Consider the following 22,737-nt stretch of genomic DNA (forward strand, 5'->3'; position numbering starts at 1 on the left):
AGGGTTTTATTATTTTCCTTTTTTTTTTTTTGTTCAACGGAATTTTTTTATTAGAGTAATCTCAAATTTCCCTTTTGTTTACCAGATCCATCAATTTCACAATAACATCCCAAACACGTCGCCGTTTCGTGATCCAAATTAAAAAACATGGCGCTACGTTGACCAAAGAGTCTCGCGCTATATAAATTTTCGAAATAGGAAGCAATACGACACCGTATTAGTGCGATCGACGATTTCTCAATACGCGTCGTTTGATGTTTGAACAGCAATTGATCTCAACGCTGATGATGATATTCAGAAGTAAGAAGGATGCGACGCCGTTTTTGTAAACAATTATAATAAGAATGCAGTTAAACGACGCTGTTTAGGAAGGAAGACATTGATATCTTCCTGAGAAGTGAGAACACATTTTATATCCCACAAGTCTGTCTGATGAAGAAGAACTCTCTCAACACATATGATAGATGCACCTAGAACTAGAAAACTGCAATCAAAAAAATTCTTTATATTTACATAGCTTCCATTTCTATCTTATGAACACTTTTTTTTTTTTTTTATCCTTCCAAGGCGACACAGAGAGAAGAAAGAACACGAGCTTGTTTCCCACTTTCATTCACTTCAGCACAACACACCACCACATTCCTGTGACTACGAACCACTCCGCAGCTTTTTCCCCGGTGACTAGAGAAGAGAATTGGCGGATTTTCGCTTCTGGCCAACAACTTAATAATATAATGATTTCTCTGCTTCATATAGGACTTGCCTTAGAAACCTACACCATTGTGTGTATGTCCCCAACCATAAAAAACATGTTAAGTGACCTCCCTAAACAATTTATTATGCTCGACAAGTAGATCTACTCCTAAACAACCTCATCGTCACTATCTAACTTGAGGTTTTTCCTTTAAGTGTTTCAACTATGTATTCACTTTCAGACCACGGTTTTTTTCCAAATCTTTCTTAAATGCTCTCAACAATGCGTAAGCAATCGGTTTCAGTTGTTGTTAGCTTAAAAGAGTTAGTTAGCTATAGATAAATATTGCGGTTTATGTTCCCACCCCTAATATATATATATATATGACGCTAATGACTTCCTAATGTGGATGATTAACAAGAGACTTGTGTACCTGATTTTTCGACACTGTTGTTGAGGCCCAGTGCTGGGGAGGCTGCCTTGCAGTTTCATAGTTGACATAAGTAATTCTTCTAGGTTCTTCTTGTCTACTCACCATGTTTTGAGGAGGTAACTCCCGCAAAACCCATAGAACGAAAGCCAATGGTACTGTGGAACCTGTCAAAAAGCCTTCTTATCAGTAATAATAATATACTACATTTGAGGTCTTTAGGACCACAACTGAAAGAAAAAAAATCTTTCACCTATAAAATAGTATATGATCAGAAGAACCAATGCTTTGATGCCGTGTAATTTGCTTGGGTTCCAATGATAGAAGAGCTGAGATCAGTCAAAATATATTTTGGTTAAGCATATCGAGGAAGGTTAGGTTTCGGATTACAAATATACTTTGGGAAATCATGTTTTACCGGAATGTGTGTGAAAAGAGCGATTAAAGAGCTAACGGTGAAGCAAACAACTGAAACGCCTGCTAAACCCGATACCTAAAAAATGGTTAAAATGCACTTTCAGTATAAGGATTTGACTCAAAAGTGCAAGGAAATAAAAAAAAAAAAAAAAACTTCATGAGCCAATAAGAATCATTAGGTACCTTTCGCATCTCCGATAAAACCTGTTCAGACCGCACCTTCCTTAGATTAAAGAGCAGACGCAGGCCTAAAAAGTACATAAAAGATTTTGTATTAAGGCTGCTTGGTCAAGTTTAATGGTCTCATTATGGAAAAATCAATTGAATAAAAGATCATAGCAATAAGCCTGTTGACCAATGACCAAAGCATCTTAACGAAATGCTACAAGAAAAATTCGAATAGCTGAAACCAGAAAAGAACTGATGCAATTACTTACCATAGAAGCATATTCCTCCTCCCGTAATTATGATTATTGCAGCAAAAATATCAACATACACCTACACCACAAGTGAATTTGTCAGAACACCAGAAAAAGTAATAACCAGAGTCTCTTCTATTTCACGAGGAAAAGAACTTTTATGATAAAGAGGGAATATCACTGTGTAGAGAAATACCACAAACCTGAGCCAACACTGAAGCATTGATAGGATTCTTTCCGGAAGCAATCCAGATAAGTATTGCAAATGATATCATTAAGATGAACACAAGAACAACCGCCTAGCAAAAAAGATAAAAAAAAATTTGTAAAGAGCACAGAAATGAAATGGCTAATGGTTCATGCATAAACCGGAAGTATCCTTTACCGCAACAACAAACTTCTGCCGGGTGCCAACATGAATGCCATGAAAAGAGCAACACTTTCTACGATCACTTGCATTCGAAGAACCTGGCTTGCTCTTGCTTTTTTCAAGTAAAACTTGCTGGATGCTATTTTCTTCATCATCATCATCATCCTCCTCTCCATTTCCCTGATGGCAAACATCTACCCTATAAACATTAAGAAGCATCATTGTCTTATCTCAGATCATTATTCAGATAAAATAATGAGATACTACTACACAATAGAATCAGAGTATTGAGAGAACATACGTACCAGAAAGAGAGAAGCAGAAGAAAAGTTGCCAGAAACAGAATTTTGGGAAAGGCTGCAATAGTACAATTCAATTCATCAGGGACAAACCTATAGAAGTAACTAAGAAACATAAACAAACCTTAACTAGTCTAGGGAATGGAAGTTTTACCCATAAGTAGAAAACCTAATGCGTTGGACCAATGATGCCACCTTGTGCAAGTCGCTACAATCGCAGCCACGAAATAAATGACAGAACCTGCCCATGGATAAGAGTTGTGACCTTACTCATGAGCTACAACTTTCCCCAAGTAATCTATGTTCCTAAATAACAAATGCCTCAGAGGATTTACCTGTGTTTGAAGAGCCAATCATAAGATGAAGCACCTGTAATTTACATTGATGGATATGTCAGATACACACCATGAAAATTAGAATAAATAAAAAAACAAACATAGAACCTAAACTTGGATTGATAAGAAACAGAAAGCTGAGAAGAAGAAATACTTTTTGCCGTGTCCATCCAACTTGTTTATTCCGCCTGTGAAATCGAGATAACTGAAAGCAGGAGGCAGACAAGATAAAATCTTATAAGCCCAACCCAACGAAAACAGAAGAAGAGAATAAGACTTTTTTTTTTTTTTTCTCAAGTATTTCAATGTCTAAAACTACATAGGAGAGCCACCAAAATAAACTTAATCTACACTCGTTTAACACTTTTGAAAAGAAAAGATTCTACAGTACTTTCTAATACTAAAATCATATCTCGGATTCCTTGAATCAAATGTCTCATTGTACACAAACAACACACTTGAGCTCTGTAAGTTATTCATAGAGTTGACCTAAAACTCAATAGTCAACCACACACAGCTTTCTATAAGACTAAAAACAACCAACTCATCAAATTCAACACCAAGAACCAATAAAAGTCTCAAATCAAATCTAATCGAATCTTAAAAAAAAAGACGAAATTCACAGCACAATGTCTTAACAGACACACAATCTAGCATTCAGAAATTTAAAAAAAAAAACTGTTCAAAGAGAAAACGAAACCTAAGAAGAAATCAGAAACCTGAAGGAATGCAATGAAAGCAAGTGCGGCATCGATAAAAGCGAGACAGAGATTGAAAGCGATGAAGCTTGGAGCATAGCATTTATTATTATGCTTGGTTGATTCGAAAAGCGTAGCTACGATCGTCATCACGAATCGAATGAATCTTCTCTTCTCTCTCGATCCCTTACCCCCTTGAGATCGAATGCCCGAGATTTTTAGGTTTGTGGGAGAGAGAGAGAGGATCAAAGAACACCCACCGAGACAGATGGTTGTAGGAGATGGGTTGGGTCTGGTCTGAGAAAAATAAAAAAATATATATAAAGTTAATTTTTTATCTAACATATTTTCTGGACAGCACCAAAAAAAAAAAAGTATTAATTTTGATTGCTACGAGTGGTACGGCACACTTTAGATACTAGCTAATTTTTTTACTCCCCGAAATAAAGTATTTTTTTTTCTGGTTTAAATAAATTAATTACTACAGTCTACAAGTGTCAATTGTAAAAAGTGTATACGTTAAATATTAAATTTTTGATACAATATCGTCGTTTAACTAAAAAAATTGTCGTTCAATTTAATTTTCTGGAAATAAACATAACTAAAATCTATAGTTTCCCTTTTCAAATAAACATTAATTCTACTCAGTGGAAACTTTTAATTCTGAAAGCTATATGGACCCCTGTATTTGTGATTAAAAACTTAAAATTATAATTAATTCCTCGTATTTTTATTTTCTATTTAACTGAATTAGTTAATTACAGATACCGACATATATATTATTATTGGCTCCTATGAGCTAATCTTTTGTTTTCAAAAAAAAAAAAAAACATATATATTATCATAGTCTATGATTCATATATATATGTTTGTGATGAGAAATATGTACGTACATATATAATAGGAAGTATACATATTAATTTGTAATTAATCTACCGATTTATCTTAACTTTTGGTCTACAAGCGTACATCAAAACTGATTTTCACTAGATAACACCAGTCGTAGACATCATCATTTTTATATACCTACTACTATTTCTAATTTTATTTAGATATATACTTAGACCATGACCACAATAGCCGTATTAAAGAAAGTCTGACAGTGGCCGGAGAAGAACATGAACAAACACATCATAGCCACCGGAGGCTTTTCGATCACTCCTGACGCAGCCATCCGTATCCCACAAACCATTGCACCAGCTACCCCCACGAATATAACCAACCTTGGTCCACCAAAGAAGCGACCACTACCGCTTTTGCTGCTTGCAACCGCGGTGTAGAAGAGTCCGGAGAGGATGCCTACGTTTGCTCCGATGTCTTTGCAAACGGAGACGGTGTCAAGGGTAGACTGGTCATAATTAAGATTGAGATGTTTTGAGAAGAGAGGAATAGATTCCAAAGGTGTAGATTGCTCCGGTAAAGCTTTGTATCCATATACTCGCTGCCGCAGCCACCCATTTCGTATTTGCAAACTCCATCTATCTCTCTTTTTCTCTCCTTCTCTATAACTCTCTATCTGCGCTAGCGTCGATCAAAATGAGCAAACAATGTCTTAAAATGAAAGTAAAGTCAGCTTTAAATTTAAATTGTTGTATAATCGTGGGCATTCTTGGTTTGGTTAGACCAACGGTGAAAACAAACCGAATTCTGATTGGAGTTTGCGCCACTCCAACTCTCCAACTAGACTAAACCAAATTTAACCAATATCAGAAACCCATAATAAAACATTGTATCATTGTTCATTGGTTTCGCTTTTCTAAACCAGGGTACTGAATCGAATATGGGTTAACATAAAACCAAATCTGAAATGCCCACCATGTGAAACGAGGAAGTCCTCCATTATTCAATTATTTTATACAAGTAGCTGTATAGAGGAGAGACCAATTAATGGATAAAGTATGCATTATATAATCAATTTGTAATTGTATACATGAGTTTAAACGTGACTTTTTTTTGTTAGATATAATTACACTTTCGTACGTGACTAGTCTTTCCTCCATCATATTGTAAATTTGTAATGTGATTATAAAAACGAGACCTGTAGTTGCTTCGTATAAGTCTTCGCAAATCGCTGACAACTATAAACTTGATAGGCAAATCTTTCCGCAGCAACACACAATCAAATAACTTAACTAATTATCTCTTAATATTATTTGCCAAATGCAGAAAACGAAACTACTTTTTAATTTCAATAATATATGCAAGGTACAATATATCTAGCATCCGCCTAGCATTTGATTGGGATCGGATGAAATTTGGAATTGGTACACTAACACTTGAAGTTGATGCTATTGGATATTATCCAAGCATACGTACGTTGCTTAAACACACGAAATTCAATGGCCGAAGCCAATTATTTGCGAAACTAAATATATAAATTAGCCTTAGTGTCTTACTTATCTATATTTCCATGTGTACTTACGTACGTGTTGAATTAAACCAAATTGTAAGCAACGGATTCGTTCCCTAGCCTGATGCGTCTTTACAACACCAACAAACACACAAGTACACGGATAACCTTTTTAAAAATATATACGCATAATTCAATTTCAGTGTCTTACTATATATTTTGGTATAAATTGTACTTCGTTTAAGGCTTCATAAATTGTGAAAATTCATTTTTTGAACTTCATTCATGTTTTTTCGTCAACAATTTGAACCTCTTCTATTTTAATAAAAAGAGATCATTACCAGGTGATCAAATGCTCCACTGGAACATTGGTGCTTCAGGGATATCTGTGCTATGCGACAATGCTCTGGATACAGAGACCACCTTTTCTTCTCCTCCAACTTTGGAACAAAGATTTAGGGCACCACAACGAGAATCATCTTTAACGACAAGTTTTCAACGAATTGGCAAACACTATTACTCTTGATTAGTGGCGAATGGCGAGATCACCTAGATACATTCATGGTCCACTATCTCTTCCAAACAGCAACCTACAACATTTGGCGTGAAAAAAAATTCCAGACACCATAAACACCTACCGAATGCAGCAACAAGGATAATTACACTGGTGGATAGACAAATGAGGGATCATTCTTGTCTCTTCTCCTCATGGGTGACACTGTGACAGGCGCTATGAACATGGCTTACAAGCCTGGCTTTCCTCTCGGTTCTGATTTATAGACAGTTTTTTTCCAGCTAAAATATTGTTTTACTATATGATGCGATATTTTTTTTTTGAATATAATTAATATTAAAAAAAACTAGATTATATTTTCTCGTTGAAAAAGGTATAAAAAGACAAAATTGAATCATCAGAAATGAGTTCATGGGATTATAGAACTAAATGTTATTTTTGTTTTAATGTTTAATAAATGGATTTAGATTCTAGTACCCACTAACGTTAAAATACAATACCAAAAATATTAAAAAGAGTATGCGTGGGCCGAAAGCAACGGAGCCCTGATGCGTCTGTACACGCAGACGTTTAGATTCCCTTTCCAGTAAAACACACAAAATGTGTTGTTTTCCCAACTTCCCCATATTTTAGCTTACTTAGAAATTTAACCAAGTTATCAGTATTTTAATTAGTGTAGAAGATTCCAACTTATCACATAGTATTAAAATTGTGAAAGAGAGCAAAAGTAACTAGATGATTACATACTTGTTTTCTTCTATCCACAATTTCAAATCACGATCGACTATATAACAAACTGTTGTTTTTCTTTATAAAATAGATTTTAGTGTTTTGTTTTTATAATACTTATGTATTGCATGGTAATTTGGTTTTCTTTATAAACTGTTGTTTCCTCGACCATGTAGTTTTGTGTGCCAAACTGCAGTTACTTGTCACATAGAAAGCAAAAGTAGCATACATTATTTGACAAGTCTGTCTTGGTCCAGTCAAGTTTCCAGTGTTAGTATGTTTTTGCAAAATCGAAAAATCAGGCTCTTGATTCTTGATTCTTGAATCTTGATCAGGTTCTGGTAAGACTGAAAGTCCGCAATATTACCACGATCATACAGAGTATTTTCGCTGTATTCACTGAATTTACTTATTTATATAATAAAATATTTTTCAAAAAAAAAAAGAGGAGCATAACATTATTTGTATACAATGGATGAGAAAAAGTCATGAGACACAAGTTACGAAATATGACAAATTCACGTGTTTTCATGTCATTTGAAAAAAAAAATCAATCGTTGATTTGAACTTAAATCAGTACAAACTACAAACTAATGACTTGATTCAAAAAATTCATCATTTTTTCTTACAACAAGTCAACAACGAAAATAAGATAAACGTCGATTTAAGAGTCATATAATTTCTTTAAACAGGGACTAATAAAAACGTCGATTTGGTTCTTGATATTTCTTGCTGGTCCTATAAGCTATAACATACAGTATATATTAACATATAATCGATTTTTGAACATTCACAAAATTAGAATAATTGTACAGTGACAGAAAAAGAAAAGGGACGATCCAATCGGGCTCCCCAGTCTGCAATATTATCACAGACACATAAAAGGATAAGAGAACTCCAACACATATCATAAAGTATTTTGCTTTATAAACTTTTTTTTTTTAATTTAATGAATTAATAATCAAAGTGCAAAAGTGTACAGATATAGAAAGAAAGCGGGGTCCGCACTCAATGCGATGAATCCATGATCATGATATGCACAGGGGCGGATGTACGCTTTAGTATGTGTGACACGTGCCACATGCTAAATCCTAAAAAACAAAAAAAAATTACATGGGATTTAGTTATCATAGTTCAGAAAATAATAGCACTTAATTATTGTGCCACATGCTAAGTCTAACGGAAGCCCTTTCTATAATACAGGTTAAGCCCAACTATTTTAAAACTGCTAATGATTCAAGCCCAACTAACTAAAAGTCTAAAACTTAAAGTCTATAAACTTTTTTTGATTGGGATTTATACCTAGTTTTTATGAGTTCATCGACAGCAATACAACTGCACCATAGAGAGAGAAAAGTCTTCTGCTTCTATTTTTGATTGGTTCCAGTATTATTTTTGTCTTCGGTTATTTTTTATCAAACAGCATATAAACAACAGTAAGTAATTGATGCAAAACTTGTCGTTGGACAAAATTCTATTTACGTGTTATAGCATATAAACTTGTCTATTGATTTTCTTCTTATTCTAGATAAATTGATAGTCTCATTCAATTGCTTTAAATATATATTGATGAATTCATGCTATGTTTTTTATTAGGTGATCTATGGAAAAATATTTTCCAAAAAAACCAACAAGTACATCTCATTCTCATGATGATTTGGAGAATTTACCCGTAGACCCTGCAGATAGGAAACGAATTGTGGAATATCACCCTAACCAAAGAGATGAGGTAAGACGCAAATATTTAGTTAAGGGTCCTTATCAACCTCGTGGTCACAAATTTCCTAGAACACTAACCGGAGATAAATTGAGACGATTCAATCCAATTTGGTTTGATCTTTATGGTGATTGGCTGGAATATAGTGTGAAGACAGACAAGGCTTTTTGTTTGGTTTGCTACTTGTTTAGAGATTACACAGAAAATAAAGGTGGAAGTGATGAATTTGTAACAAGGGGATTTGATACATGGAAAAATCCAAAGAGATTGAGTGTTCATGTGGGAGAAGTGAATAGTTTTCACAATAATGCATTGAAAATGGCTGATAATTTGATGAGACAAGGTCAATCAATTGTTCATGCTTTTTATAAGCATGATGATGCTGCAAAAAATGAATACAGAATCAGATTGAATGCTTCAATTGATGTTTGTAGATATTTATTACGGCAAGGATTACCTTTTTGAGGTCATGATGAGTCAGTAGAATCAGCTAATAGGGGAAAATTCATAGAGCTTGTGGAATATACTGCAGATCAAAATGAGCTTGTAAGGAAGGTTGTGTTGGTGTCTCACAAAATTCAGACTGATCTAGTGCATTGCTCTATTCCATAGAGCTTGTGGAATATACTGCAGATCAAAATGAGCTCCCAAAAATAATCAGATGGTGTCTCACAAAATTCAGACTGATCTAGTGCATTGCTTTGCAGAGGAAGTTATTGAATCTATTATTCAAGAAGTTAATCACGATGTATTTTGCTTGTTGGTGGATGAGTCTGCAGATGTTTCTACTAATGAGCAAGTGGCAGTGGTTTTTCGCTTCGTTGATAAAGATGGGATAGTAAAAGAAAGATTTATTGGTCTTATTCATGTTCAAGATACATCTTCTGGAACTCTGAAATGTGCTGTTGATTCATTGTTTGCAAAGCGGGGGTTGAGTATGAAAAAATTAAGGGGACAAGGTTACGATGGAGCAAGTAACATGAAAGGTGAGTTTAATGGGTTGAGATCTTTGATTTTAAGAGAAAATAGTACTGCATATTATGTACACTGTTTTGCTCACCAGCTTCAATTGGTCGTCGTGGCAGTTGCTAAAAAACATTTTGAAGTTGGTGATTTTTTTGATATGATTTCGGTTTTGCTAAATGTGGTTGGAGCATCTTGTAAGAGGAAAGATATGGTTCGAGAAGACCAACGAAGGATCATCGAAGAAGGAATTAGTCAAGGTGAAATTAAGACAGGAAAGGGACTGAATCAGGAGCTTTCATTTCAAAGCCCTGGTAATACTCGATGGGGTTCTCACTACAATACCTTAGTACGATTAGTTGATTTATTCCCTTCTATTGTGAAAGTATTGGAGTATGTCCAGAGCGAAGGGAGTGATGGTGTCAAAAGAAGGCAAGCTAATGGTCTCATCAAATATTTGCACACCTTTGATTTTGTGTTTTACTTACAGTTGATGTTACTTCTTCTCGGGATCACAAATACTCTATCGGTGGCTCTGCAAAGGAAAGATCAAGACATTTTGAATGCTATGTCTCTGGTGAAATCTACCAAACAACAATTGTACAATCTCAGGGATAATGGATGGGATTCTTTGGTTGAAAAAGTTAATTCTTTTTGTGAGAGTCATAACACTGAGTTGATCATCATGGAAGAAGAATTTGTTGATCCAAAGAAGCCAAGACGGAGAACCAACATGACAAACTTGCATCATTATCAGGTGGAATGTCTTTACACTGTATTGGATATGCAAATTCAAGAGTTTAATGATCGTTTTGACGAGGTAAACACTGAATTGCTTAGTTGCACTGCGTCTTTGAGCCCTTTTGGTTCCTTCCACGAGTTTGACCAGTCGAAACTTGTGAGGTTATCTGAGTTTTATCCAGAAGATTTTTAGTTCTGTGGAGCGGATATCTCTTGAGCATCAACTTGGTATTTACATTGATAATATCCGTGAAGATAAAAGGTTTGCTAATTTGGAGAGTCTTGGAGATCTTGCACGTGTAATGATGGACACAAAAAAAACATCTTTCGCATCCTCTTGTTTATCGACTTTTGAAGTTGGTTTTGACTTTACTTGTTGCCACTGCTACAGTCGAGAGATGCTTTTCTGCGATGAAAATTGTGAAGACTACCTTGCGAAACCGAATGGGTGATCAGTTTTTAAATGATTGTATGGTTTGTTTTATTGAAAAAGAGCACTTAGATAAAGTGACAAATGAGGTAGTAATAAAAAGATTTCAAGATATGGAAGATCGTAGAATAGTTTTGTAGGACTTCTTCGTATGTTTTTGTTATGACAATTTTTTAATATTTTATTTTTTTTGTTTTGGATTTTTTAATAATAATATTATTATTATATTTTAATTAATTATTTTATTAATTATTTTGTGCCCCATGTTAAATAAGTTTCTGCATGACCTCATCTGATCTCAATAAAACACACAACACAAAACCCCAAAAGCAAACTCTTAAATTCTTCTTCTTGTGACTCTCTACGTTTCCTTCTTCTTCTCTTCCCTATACACAATATAAAACCCTACCATTTTATGTATAGAGGACTAAGATCATTTCGAGTCTCTTCTATCCAAAACCTACATAATATCGAGATATTTATCCAATATAACATTACCAACAAAAACCTCCTCAAATGGCGGAGGAGTACGATGAATCTGAGGTACTATTCTCCAATGGTTTCAGCTCTGTTCACCAACTAGATGAAGAAAACAAGAATCTTCTGTTCGGTTCCTATGGAGATCAGTGGAACAAGCTAAGACAAGACGTATCAAGAAGAAGACGACGGAGGACAAGGCCTTATCGAGCTCTCTCCCGGTGAATATTCCGGAGAACATGTTTCGTAGGTACGTTGAGAAAGAGGAGGAACATTTTGACGATGGAGAAGAGATAGTGCCGCCGCATATTATGGTCGGACGGAGGATCCAAGGAGGAGGACAAATGGCGTTTTCCGTTTGTTCAGGTAATGGAAGGACTCTTAAGGGAAGAGATCTGAGCCGGGTTCGTAATTCGGTTCTTAGGTTAACCGGTTTTTTGGAGGCTTGAATCGTTACCGGTTTGCCATTTTCTATCATCTTTTCTCGATTTTTTTTTTTTTTTTTTTTGCATACTATATTACGGAATAATTCCAGTTTTCCCGTGTTGGTTTTATTTTAAGTAAAGGTGGGGAAAATGTGAAACAAAGATTTATTTATCCCCTTCGTTCCTATTTTTTTCATATTCTTTAAATTTTCCCTAAATTGTAATAGGAAAACATAAGAAATTTGTGGTTAATTTTGAGAAAAATAACAATAATTGCTAATGTGTTAGGATTTTATAATGCAATGCTTGCAAGTGTTTATTTTGTACTTGGTTGGAATTATGAAAATGTGATTGAAAATATTTTGAGTTGGATTTAATCGTAGTGCAAATGTGGACAAAAGCTAGCCGAACCATAAAACAGCTGTTCTGTTGTCAACTTGTCATTGATTGTGACTTTGTGAGAGACAGATAGAGCAGAATTTGTTGCCTGTGACATCTATCAAATCAAGGTGAGAAATGTACAACATATCTGTTAACTTTATCAAAAATTTATAATCTAATTTACACTAGTAGTTATTCACTAAAATACAAAAATTACTAACTATCTTAATATTTGTATTACTAGAAGTCTACAACAGGTAATTTATTTAAACACATTACGGGAAACCCTAGTTTGATTTGGACCTTTTTAGTTAACGTCATTATTATGGTCACAAGGAGACATTACCTTTTTCTTCAAGGTTTTTTAATAAGGCCCAGTAAGAGATAGCTAAGCCCACTAAGGAACCCATATTGTTTTTCTCAGAAGAACAAAAGAGGGGATCTTCGAATTCGAAACCAAAACACAAAAGTCTCTCTCTGTCTCTGTCTCTGTCTCACATACATTGGTAATTGTGCTCTATGCACAGAACTGTAAGCACGCGTTCAACAAAGATCATTACTTTACTTAAAGACACTCTTAAGTTAACTCTCTCTCTCTCTTAGGGTTTAACAACCTTGTCCTTCTCCTACCGCTAATACTGTGTAACCACGGCCCATGGCTTCACTTCTTTCCAGCTGCTCCTACAACACCGTTCCAGATTTTTCTTTTCCAATGAGTAAGATTTGCTCTGCTACTCTTCATTTTTTTAGTTTCTTCTTTCCGCAATGTGGGTCTTTATAACTTAAATAACTTTAGAGCTTCAACATAAAATTTTCTTGAATTTATTATGGTCTTGTTCCTTGTGAGAGTAGAAGCTTTTCAATTTTTTTAATTGCTATTTAATTGTCTCTGTTCTTTTAGGTCCTGATACAATGGAGATGCTGCCAAGAAATGGTTGGAGGATAGTTACCTGGCTTCTTACTCCAAACTTTGTATCAACCCAATGGGTGAATTGATTTGCCTAAGATTGGGGGTTTAGGGAATGAAGCAACTTGGTCCGTGCTTTTAGGATAGATGTATAAAGATTCAATGTCTATCTTCTTTCTGTTTCCAATATTATTTGGATTCTTGAAATTGCAATCCTTTTGTTGATGATTCTAATATTATATTTAATTAACCCCATTACTACAAAATTCATCATATGCATCAATCTTGTTTTAACCTTTTCAATGACCACAATATGCAAACACACAGATTGATATTGCTAGAGAAGTATCTCGCGTAATATAAAATATCTTAGTGTAGGATCTCTCAATGTCAATGTACATTGAGACTTGATAGAGCATAGAAATATCAAGGAATGAATGCGCTTGTGCTGTCTCTACTACGTGCATCGTGATCTTGAGGGACTTCCTGTGTGTTGTTGTTGTTACCCTTGCCTTGACCAAGCCATGACATTGTGAGTCTTGATGGGAAAACTTTCTTGTTTGATTCTTTGTTTGGGACCTTCTTCTGGTCACTGACTGCGTGCGAGAAGCTCCTGAGTTCGTTAAGCCGCTTCATCTTCTCTTTCTTCTGCTTCTTTTTATGGAAGGAGAGGAAGAACAAAGCCACCACTTTGGTGACCTTGTTCCCTGAAGAAGCTGAAGAAGAAGGAGATGCTTTCTTGAGTTTCAAATGCCGGTTATGGCGTCGAGGACAGCTCTTGCTGATTCTGATTAGGAGTTTCCTACATGGCCGGAGAATCTTGTGGTTTAAGGTAACCAACGACTCAGCTCCTCGCATCTCTTCGGTTAGTTTTTGCTCTGTCTGTAGCAAAAGCAGAGAGAACTAAAAGAAAAATAAAATAGGCCGAGACAAAAAGGTTTGGGCTAATGTATGTGTCTCTGGGATTGTGTTGGCTTGTCTTTTGTAACCATGTCATTTGTAGTTTGTATGTCCCAGGTGGGTTTCACGTTTTGTTGTGTTAAAAGAGTCACTTAGTTTGTGGTACACCATGATTCTAAATTAGAGATTGTGAAGACTTTGTCTTTCTCTCAGCTGTCTAAGTCTTCTCTACTTAATGTTAGATTTTTTTGGCCATTTTTATTTCCTCAAGAAGCCAAGTCTTAAAAGTCAAAACACCAAATGCACATATTACCGTAGCTTGCCTATGTAAGATGAGATTAGATTTAAAGATCTCACATAGATCTAATCTAACATATGTAACTTGGTGTGATTCTCAACGGACGATAGGGATCATGCCACGTTAAAAGTTGACTTTATACAACACATCGCATCAGCCTGATGAAATGTCAATCTGTGTTCATCCTAGGTTCGAGTCTGTCCTACTCGGCCGATTCTAGACAACATAGGTCTCAATGTCTCATAGGTCTCAATCTGTGTTCATCATATATTTTGGATTTCTTAGGCCGGACTAGTCTACACTACAGTCTATTTAAAAGTACAGTATTTGTAGTTGAAGGGTTGTACTTTCTGGTTTTAGTTTTTGAAAATAACTATCTTTAATAGCCATTTTGTGTTTTGGTGCACAGAAAAACAAATAGCCATTCAAATTTTCTTTGTATAGTTTCCTTCAAATTATCCCCAATACTACATGGATAAATTTTAAATAACTAATTTGGTTAGTTATGCAGCAATTATGTGAGGAATCAACACGAAAATTTCCACAATTCCATTGACGGATTTTATTTAGTTTGGATACAAAACAGTGAATGATATGAACAAGTTGTTGTTAGATGAAACCTGAAATTGAAAGACAATGTTAATAACTTAATATTGGTCAGGTTGTGATATACGTTTTCTCTAATTTTATATAATAAAACTTACATATTGTAGAATATATATAATGATATGACTAGCTAGTAATTGGTTTTAGGTCGACATCTTCTAGTGTTTGTGTATGGTTGTGATTAAAAAACGTGTAAAAATCAATACGTTATATAAACCGGCTATGTAACATTCATGACAATATTTCTACCAAAAAAAAAACATTCATGACAATATTATTAATAATAATATATTGGATGTTGTGTATTCGTCATTTATTTAATCACATACGTTAAGTTTTAGAGGCTGAATATTATTAATTACTAAGAGATACATGGCAATATGTGTAACTTAGTTCATCCATTTTTAAAATTTGGATTTTTTTTCAGAGGCATTTTCATTGCAACGAATTATGCCATCATCACAGAGTGTATACTTCTCCATAAATTTGAGGGTTTTGATAGGAATGTATCTTTCTTAATATGATACAATATATATGATAACTCATGCTATTTGTATTGTACACTGCTATACAAATGTAGGGAATTAATGAACGTATAATATTAGCAATGCTTTTGATGTGTAGTTTAATATCCTCGATCTATTTAGAGGACATCATCACATCACATGCATTTCCACAACATATATTATAGTATAACTATTCTAAATTAATGAGTCACTTCAACAGATATTTCAGAACAAATCCGTTATTCCGAGTTTCCGACTGTTATGTTACAAAAGTTATTACGATTATGTTTAACATCATACTTATCAATAGACCATAATCATGTCATGTGATTTGTCCAAACTACAGTACAATAATTGTTTAAGACCATCAAAAGCGATGTCGCATGGAAATTGAAAGGATGGGGATCAGATGGCGATGTCGCTTGGTAGACTAACAGGCTAAGAACTACCAAAGTCAATCCCCAAAGAGTCGTCTTGGCTTTTCTGTTTCGTTTACCGTTTCTACTTCTACTCAATTTAGTGCGCAAATCAATCTCACTTTCACAAAGATAAATTAACTCTAGTGTCACATATACAAATACCACTAGTTTTATTTAATTTTGTGTCCTTTTTTTTTTTTAGAATTGAAATGTTATCTATATCTCATAAAATGGTGTTTCTTTGTTTCATATGTTTCCAATATCATCCTCTTTATACTTTTCGTTAATCAGTTGTTTTGTTTTGCTGAATGATGAGAAAATAATTAAATTGATCTCTCTTCTAAGTTAAAATGGATTTTAATTAAGAAAGTATTTTAATGCTAATTTTTTATTGTTATTTTTCTAAAACATTAGTGACAAGGTGAAACTATAGATGGAGAAAGAGAGAGCTCATTTTACTTATATATAATATGCTTTGTTACGTCGATTAACTTGTGCATTCCTTCTTCTTATGTTATTCACTTGTATATACGATTGTTTTGTAGATTAACTTGTTCATCCATCCTTCTTTTGTTCTTTTACAAACAAAAGGATAAGAAAGCTCGTGAGTTTTTCTTTTGATATACAGTCTACCAATTTAATTTCTTCCAATTTCTTCATTCTTCTTTTCAAAGGATATATATAACTTTTTCTTATATATGTTCAACATATCGGTACGTGCATGCAGGAATTTCTGGTGATCAGAATATGGCTGATCAGGATTTGCCCTCCGTTATAAACGTAGTTCTTGTAGTCAAGCTTCTAGACCATGTTGCAGCTATTCAAAACCAAAACACTGGGAAATCGTATGCTCACCAGATTAAGGTGAAATATGATTTACGACGATGAAGTGGTCTCTCGTATGCTTTGCCTTCAGCTGATCATACGACGATGAACACTAAAAGATATATATATATATTTAAATAGTTTTTTATTTTCTTAAATAATTTTCATAGTTTTAAATATATTTTACATTAGTATATATAGATTTACTATACTCATACACGTTCACGTTGTCCGTACCAAACTATTGTAATTGTTAATAGAATTTAAAAGATTGGAAAATCATTTGGGTTCTCAGGAAGAAAATGATAAATTCATGATGGAGAAAGAAACGAAGATGGAAGAATCTAATAACCTTGCAGAAGCAGAGTTAATAATAGCGATGAAAGAGAAGTCACGGATGGAGCATGAGAATACCATGAATATGATGACAACACACAACGTAAATTTGTATTCAAAAACTTCGTATAGGTTTGTTCTTCACTTCACAACATGTGATTGATTTTAATAATCTCTGGTTGATCGATCTTTTTTCAGGTGGAGCATGAGCTAAAACAAAAAGAGGAAACACATGAACAAGAGATGATGATGCATTATGTGATCGATGTCTCCGACTCTGCTGCTGATCGTAATAAAGTACTAATAAAAGATCAAACACATAGTAGATTCGGTGTGCTTGTTGCAAAACTTTCAAATTATCATTTACTTTTATTTTGTGTGTTTTATTGTTTTTGCTTTTTTTACTTTTGCATTTTCCCAACTCTATTGTAAAATGTTATTGTCAAAGGTGTCTCTATACATGTACAAAACCTTGTTTACCCAAATAAAATGTATCTATCAAAACATAGGGCAATTCTCATAAATACAATAAATATGAACAAAATTGTGAGCTAATTAGAAAGTGATCAAGATGCATATTTTCAAACTAGTTTTATATTCCTTAATTGTAAAAGAATACTACCAAACGAACCGTACGTAGTAAGTAGATTTGGAGCCGGACCGACACACACACACGTTTAATAAATGGGCTCCGCCTTATCTTGTGCCTCTTTTGACTATTAGTGTGACATTTGATTTTCCCCAACACATACAAACAAAAAGAAGAAACCTCAACTCCACCCTACAATCACACAACCCAACAACCCACTCGGACTAATCGAAAGCTCGAGAAAAATCTTTAGAGTGAGAACGAACCAATACCAAACCTTTCTTCCATTTTTTGTTCTTTCTTTTCTTGTTTCCAGTGATCATCATGCCTCCTGGGTCGAAGAAAAGAAAGGCCTTGAAGAAGAAGCAGCAAGAGGAACAAGAATCCATTGGAGCTGGTGCCAACAACAAAGGCTTCAATGGTCATGGTAGGTACTCTCTTGGTTACTGTTTTGCTTTTAATTCAGGATTTTTAGTTGTTGGGATCGATATTACTTTTGGTTGGTTTAGTTGGGGTTTAGGGAAATTTTTGTATCTTCTCTCTTAAACAGATTTGGTGTTAGGTAAAGTTTCTACCTTTGTCTTTTCGAATGGCTCTGAAACTTTTCATATTACACAAGACGAAGTGAAATGATGCTTTGATCCTACTTTATAGCGAATCTTTTGAGGATTTTTATGAAGAATCTGCACATGTATTGATATTTAGCTAATCTCGGGTTAATTATTGCTCCAAAGTTTGTGACTTTACATCAAATCAATACTAGATTTTAACCCACGGTACACCGCGGACATATAATTTATATTTTATATTGTATCTATTTGTTAAATATTGGAAGTTTTGTAAATAGAATAATATTAAACTAGGATTTAACCCGCGGTACACCGCAAGATAATATTTGTATTTTAAAATTTTCAGATAAATATGTTAGGTTGTTATACTATGATAGATTTGTTTAAACGACTTAGTTGTGGTTCTAATTGCAAAAGTTTGCAGAAACAGGTGGTTTTGCTCCTAACCTCCTAATGGTATCAATTGTTTTGAATGATTAATCTAGTAACTGAAAATTGGTGTGAATGATCCACCCGCAAATGCGATGGTGGTCAAATATTAAAAACTATCATAATAATAATAATATATAATTGTGAAAATTCTATTATCATGATAAAATATATATAAAAAATGTGAATATGATTAATAATGAAAATCATATATGATTATAAGGTTACTATTAATTCAACAATATTTATAGTTAATTTATGTATATTACAGGTTACTCCAATAATCTCTTATTCTTAAGATCATTCTTTCCTTCACTATTTTTTTGCAGTGTCTTGCTTACGGAAGAATCCCATCTTCAATAGTACCCCAATTTTCATGACCACTCCTCATGTTGTAGATCATTTACTAACATCTTCAAGTAACCAAAAAAAACCACAAAACATTAGAAGTTAGACAACCAACCAAAATAGTGAACAAAACAAAAAGAAAACTTACCCACGCATGTCCCGCTACAACCCTCATAAGTCTTTTGTGGTCATTCAACATCAGCCGATTCACCAGTGATAAATCCATTACAGCGCCTCCTCCATGACCACCGCCACCATGGTATCCACCAACATACCTACCACGCCCTGCATCATCAGCATATATATTTCCGGTGGAATGTTTGCAAACATCATATATATGGGAGATGGAATGAGTGTGGATCCTCCTAAATTTATGACTAAACAAATCTCTACAAACTAATTACTTAACGTGTAAACAATAGGATATGGAATATTCTCCTTATTAGATTTTTATTCGAGATTGCAAATCAGGATTGATAGAAAATTTTTTGTAAGCAATTAATATATTCTTTTATTAAAAAAAAATAGAAATATCCCTATAAATGTGGTTTTTGTTATCGTCATAAACATTAAATTCGTTACCATATTTATCAGATTTTAATTATTTCCGATTTTAATGTATTTTTGGTAATCAAAATCGGTAAATCAAAAAAGTTAATACAATGGCAGTCTTGTAAATAGGTGGCAAGTTCAGGATTTATTTGCTAAATATACTTGCAAAATGTATATATAGATTTTCCGATTGTTGTGCGGCTAAATATTTATATTGTTTTTTAACCCGCAACACACTTCATGACCATTTGTTTGTTATATTTAGTTTGTTTTGTTTAGTGTTTGATATTCTATTTTGATTTTTAATTATTGTAACAAAAAGTAAGGGATCTAAATACATAATCAGTAATTTATACGTTGTGATTGAGTCACACTTTTCCTAATGATTTAATTATTTTATACAATCTTAGAGCATCTCTAACCTTACTCTATTTTAGAGTCAAATATCTATAGCCTACTCTATATTTTACTCTAAAATAGAGAAAAATGTAGGATTGCTCTATATATAGAGCAACTCTATTCTCACCTCTATCTTTTTACACTACCTCTATTTTAGAGTTGAAAATAGAGTAATACATTGGAGTAAAACAATGCTCTATTTTTGAGTTACTCTATTTTAGAGAATATAATAGAGATATATATTGAAGAGGTCTTAGTTAAATCAAGTTAATTTTATGTCAAATATTCTAATATTAGTAGTATTGATAAATAATTAAGTGAGGATTTAACCCGTGTGAACATAAATTTAACAATATTTTATTAATTCCAACATTTCCTCTTTATAACTCATCTACTATATAACTACATTATATAGTATTTTAGACTTTTTTAATTTTACATATTCGTAATAATTAAAAATTTTATTAGGTTTATATATGTTAATTATGATATTTAAATAAATGTTAATCGAAGTTTTTCTTACGTTAAGAACCAAAGCTCACAGGTTTTAGGACACAAAATGGGAATCAAATTGTTGCTTTCTTTGTTTGCGAATGATTCAGATATTTTCAAAACACAACAGAATGTGTGGTTAAATGTATGATAGTTTCCATTTCCATATTGATTAATGTTGTTTTTTAGTTGGAATGAAATGTAAAATATTTAGGAAACAAAATCTGAAGTAATGTTAGTTATGAAATTTTTTAGGGGTTAATGTTATAAATAACTTTTTAAATAAACAAAACTAAAAGGGAACATAGTTTTGTATTTAGTAAAAGGGAACATAAATGTACTTCGAAAATGTTAATATAGATGGTTCGTATTTAGTTGTCTCGTCTGTGTTTTGCTTCTTGATTCTTGCGATGTTTTCTATCTTTTTCCAGTAATGTTCCCAAGAGAGTGTTTTATTGCGCCTTTAGCAGTTTCTTTGATCTTTTTATATGTTAAGGGAACATTTCTGGACATGATGAACATGGAAGCCAAGATGAGAGAGAAAGTGATGGCAATCTGAGTTCTCCTGGTTATCAGGGAAATGATGAATTTGGGGCAAGAGACCCATCTCCTTCACCTCCTTCATCATCTGGTCTGGGGAAAGTCACTGTTAAAGATAAAACAGACGTTACTCGGGCAGAAGGAGTGAAAGGTGAAGACTTTACTGCAGTTGGAAGAGGAACGGATCATCAGGAGAATTGTGTGGACAAACCACCCAATTCCTTTCCTGAAAATTTTACTCACACTTCCAGAAAACTAGCTTCTCAAGAGGCTGGTGGTACTTCAACTTTGGAAATTGCACCTGCTGTTGATTCGGACAAGCCTGTGGTTGTGATGGCTGACAAAAATGAGCAAGTTGAGAGCTCGACAGACTCCGATTCTGTCCAACAGAAGTCTGGTGAAACCGAAGAGAAGCGTAGACGAAAAGAAGCGAAAGAAGGTAACAACAATCCAGGATCTGCTGCGGAGACAAGCAAAGAAATCAAGAGAGGGAAAGAATCTGAAGTGCCAGAATGTTCGGAAGAAAGGGTACCTTTTTCGTTCTTTCCTCCTCTACTTGAGCTTATCTTTCAGTTTCCTGAATCATTTGGATATTATGAAATATGCAGAGTCTAATGCCTTCTGGTCCACCAGTTGTTCGAACCTCATGGTTGAGTTGCTGCGGTTTGTTTGATGTGATGACAGGATCTGAAAGATAATTTCAGGTTAGTCTAAGACTCTTACTTTAGCCTGTTTAGGATTCTGAGAAGCTGTTTCTTTTATAGCTAAAATTCTCTAAAACTGCTTAACTGAAGACTCTGAGCATCTGAACATCCTAGATTCCTAGTAAGATAAGTGAGAGGGTTCGTTGACTTGAGCGAGAATTTTGGTTAGGGGATGGCTCCGTAGGTAGAGAGGAGTACAACTTCTTAAGAGTTTTAATCATTTTCTATATTAGCACTTAAACGGTTAATCACTTCTTCAGAAGCATTTTCCTACTTTTTCTGGTCATGTTCTTGCTTTCAAGTGTTTAAAATTGGTTAGAAAATATTCAAGTTATCTAGAAACAACACTAATTGGGCTACCAGTGATATATATATATATAGCACATTAGTACTGTAGGATTCTAGTGTCTGATTCTTTGTTTGGTTTACTCGAGATAGCTACCTCGATGCTGTTTAAGTGTTCTCTCCATTCTTCTCTAGGGATAAGTCCATGACTTTTTTTCACTTATGTGTCCTCTTAATCTTTCTTTTGGTGTCATCAATATCTTTGGTGTGATGATGAAGAGCAGGAGGAGGAAAAATCAGCAAACAGTGGGCAGCAGAAAAAGCTCAAAAGAACAGCCAACAAAGACATGATTCATGGGTCGTAGATTCTCTTCTCTGTACATTCAAGCATTAGAGTCTTTGCCAGATGAATTATATGACTGGTTTATTTTAGCAACGTACAAACAAGAACAAAAAATCTTGTGTTCATGTTTTGGAATTTTTTTAGATTCATGAGAACTGAACACAATTCCTTTTTTTTTTTTCTTCTTTCTCGTTTCTTTATATCAAAGAGTGATGATGTTCAACTTCGAGTATTCATTCAAGTTTCAACAGCACATTAATGGGCTTACCAGATACGGCCTTTTTGAGACGAAAGAATGGGC

The 22,737-nt window shown here is 34.1% G+C and overlaps 6 protein-coding genes and 2 pseudogenes across 9 annotated transcripts; 6 read left to right on the plus strand and 2 right to left on the minus strand.

Annotated features, from left to right (window-relative positions):
- Positions 1–320: 320 nt before the first annotated feature.
- LOC104749434 (tobamovirus multiplication protein 1) lies at positions 321–4,490 on the minus strand. Of its 3 annotated transcripts, none has more exons than XM_010471065.3 (13): positions 3,684–4,490; positions 3,119–3,169; positions 2,965–2,998; positions 2,784–2,870; positions 2,636–2,687; positions 2,346–2,529; positions 2,164–2,259; positions 1,979–2,039; positions 1,725–1,789; positions 1,543–1,617; positions 1,378–1,453; positions 1,128–1,291; positions 321–772 (listed from the first exon to the last, which is right to left on the minus strand). In XM_010471065.3, exons 1-13 carry the CDS (start codon positions 4,005–4,007, stop codon positions 749–751), a joined length of 1,293 nt encoding a protein of 430 aa, XP_010469367.2. In that variant the 5' UTR covers positions 4,008–4,490; the 3' UTR covers positions 321–748. The 3 variants fall into 3 exon arrangements, with proteins under 3 accessions (XP_010469367.2, XP_010469368.2, XP_087349124.1); XM_010471066.3 differs by having other exon boundaries at positions 3,119–3,198; positions 3,684–3,956; XM_087492998.1 differs by having other exon boundaries at positions 364–772; positions 3,119–3,179; positions 3,666–3,897.
- A 4,347-nt stretch (positions 4,491–8,837) lies between these two features.
- On the plus strand, positions 8,838–9,584 carry LOC147925042 (uncharacterized; annotated as a pseudogene).
- A 217-nt stretch (positions 9,585–9,801) lies between these two features.
- Positions 9,802–10,958, plus strand: LOC104753267 (uncharacterized). Its single transcript, XM_010475542.2, has one exon. The coding sequence runs from the start codon at positions 9,910–9,912 to the stop codon at positions 10,867–10,869; it is 960 nt and encodes a 319-aa protein (XP_010473844.2). The 5' UTR covers positions 9,802–9,909; the 3' UTR covers positions 10,870–10,958.
- An 86-nt stretch (positions 10,959–11,044) lies between these two features.
- On the plus strand, positions 11,045–11,246 carry LOC147925043 (uncharacterized). Its single transcript, XM_087493464.1, has one exon. The coding sequence runs from the start codon at positions 11,088–11,090 to the stop codon at positions 11,244–11,246; it is 159 nt and encodes a 52-aa protein (XP_087349590.1). The 5' UTR covers positions 11,045–11,087.
- A 180-nt stretch (positions 11,247–11,426) lies between these two features.
- LOC104749435 (protein S40-1 pseudogene) lies at positions 11,427–12,178 on the plus strand (annotated as a pseudogene).
- A 1,379-nt stretch (positions 12,179–13,557) lies between these two features.
- LOC104749436 (uncharacterized) lies at positions 13,558–14,254 on the minus strand. The gene has a single exon (XM_010471070.2). It carries the CDS (start codon positions 14,152–14,154, stop codon positions 13,723–13,725), a length of 432 nt encoding a protein of 143 aa, XP_010469372.1. The 5' UTR covers positions 14,155–14,254; the 3' UTR covers positions 13,558–13,722.
- A 2,218-nt stretch (positions 14,255–16,472) lies between these two features.
- LOC104749437 (uncharacterized) lies at positions 16,473–17,692 on the plus strand. The gene is made up of 4 exons (XM_010471072.3): positions 16,473–16,629; positions 16,753–16,889; positions 17,146–17,318; positions 17,385–17,692. Exons 2-4 carry the CDS (start codon positions 16,773–16,775, stop codon positions 17,398–17,400), a joined length of 306 nt encoding a protein of 101 aa, XP_010469374.1. The 5' UTR covers positions 16,473–16,629; positions 16,753–16,772; the 3' UTR covers positions 17,401–17,692.
- A 99-nt stretch (positions 17,693–17,791) lies between these two features.
- Positions 17,792–22,661, plus strand: LOC104749438 (uncharacterized). 2 transcript variants are annotated; one of them, XM_010471073.3, is made up of 4 exons: positions 17,792–18,202; positions 21,061–21,632; positions 21,713–21,808; positions 22,378–22,661. In XM_010471073.3, the coding sequence occupies exons 1-3, from the start codon at positions 18,100–18,102 to the stop codon at positions 21,800–21,802; spliced, it is 765 nt and encodes a 254-aa protein (XP_010469375.1). In that variant the 5' UTR covers positions 17,792–18,099; the 3' UTR covers positions 21,803–21,808; positions 22,378–22,661. The 2 variants fall into 2 exon arrangements, with proteins under 2 accessions (XP_010469375.1, XP_010469376.1); XM_010471074.3 differs by having other exon boundaries at positions 17,901–18,202; positions 22,373–22,661.
- The last annotated feature ends 76 nt before the right edge of the window (positions 22,662–22,737 follow it).

This window comes from Camelina sativa, chromosome 16 (assembly GCF_030686135.1).
Source record: "Camelina sativa cultivar CO46 ecotype springtype chromosome 16, ASM3068613v1".
Lineage (NCBI taxonomy): Eukaryota > Viridiplantae > Streptophyta > Magnoliopsida > Brassicales > Brassicaceae > Camelina > Camelina sativa.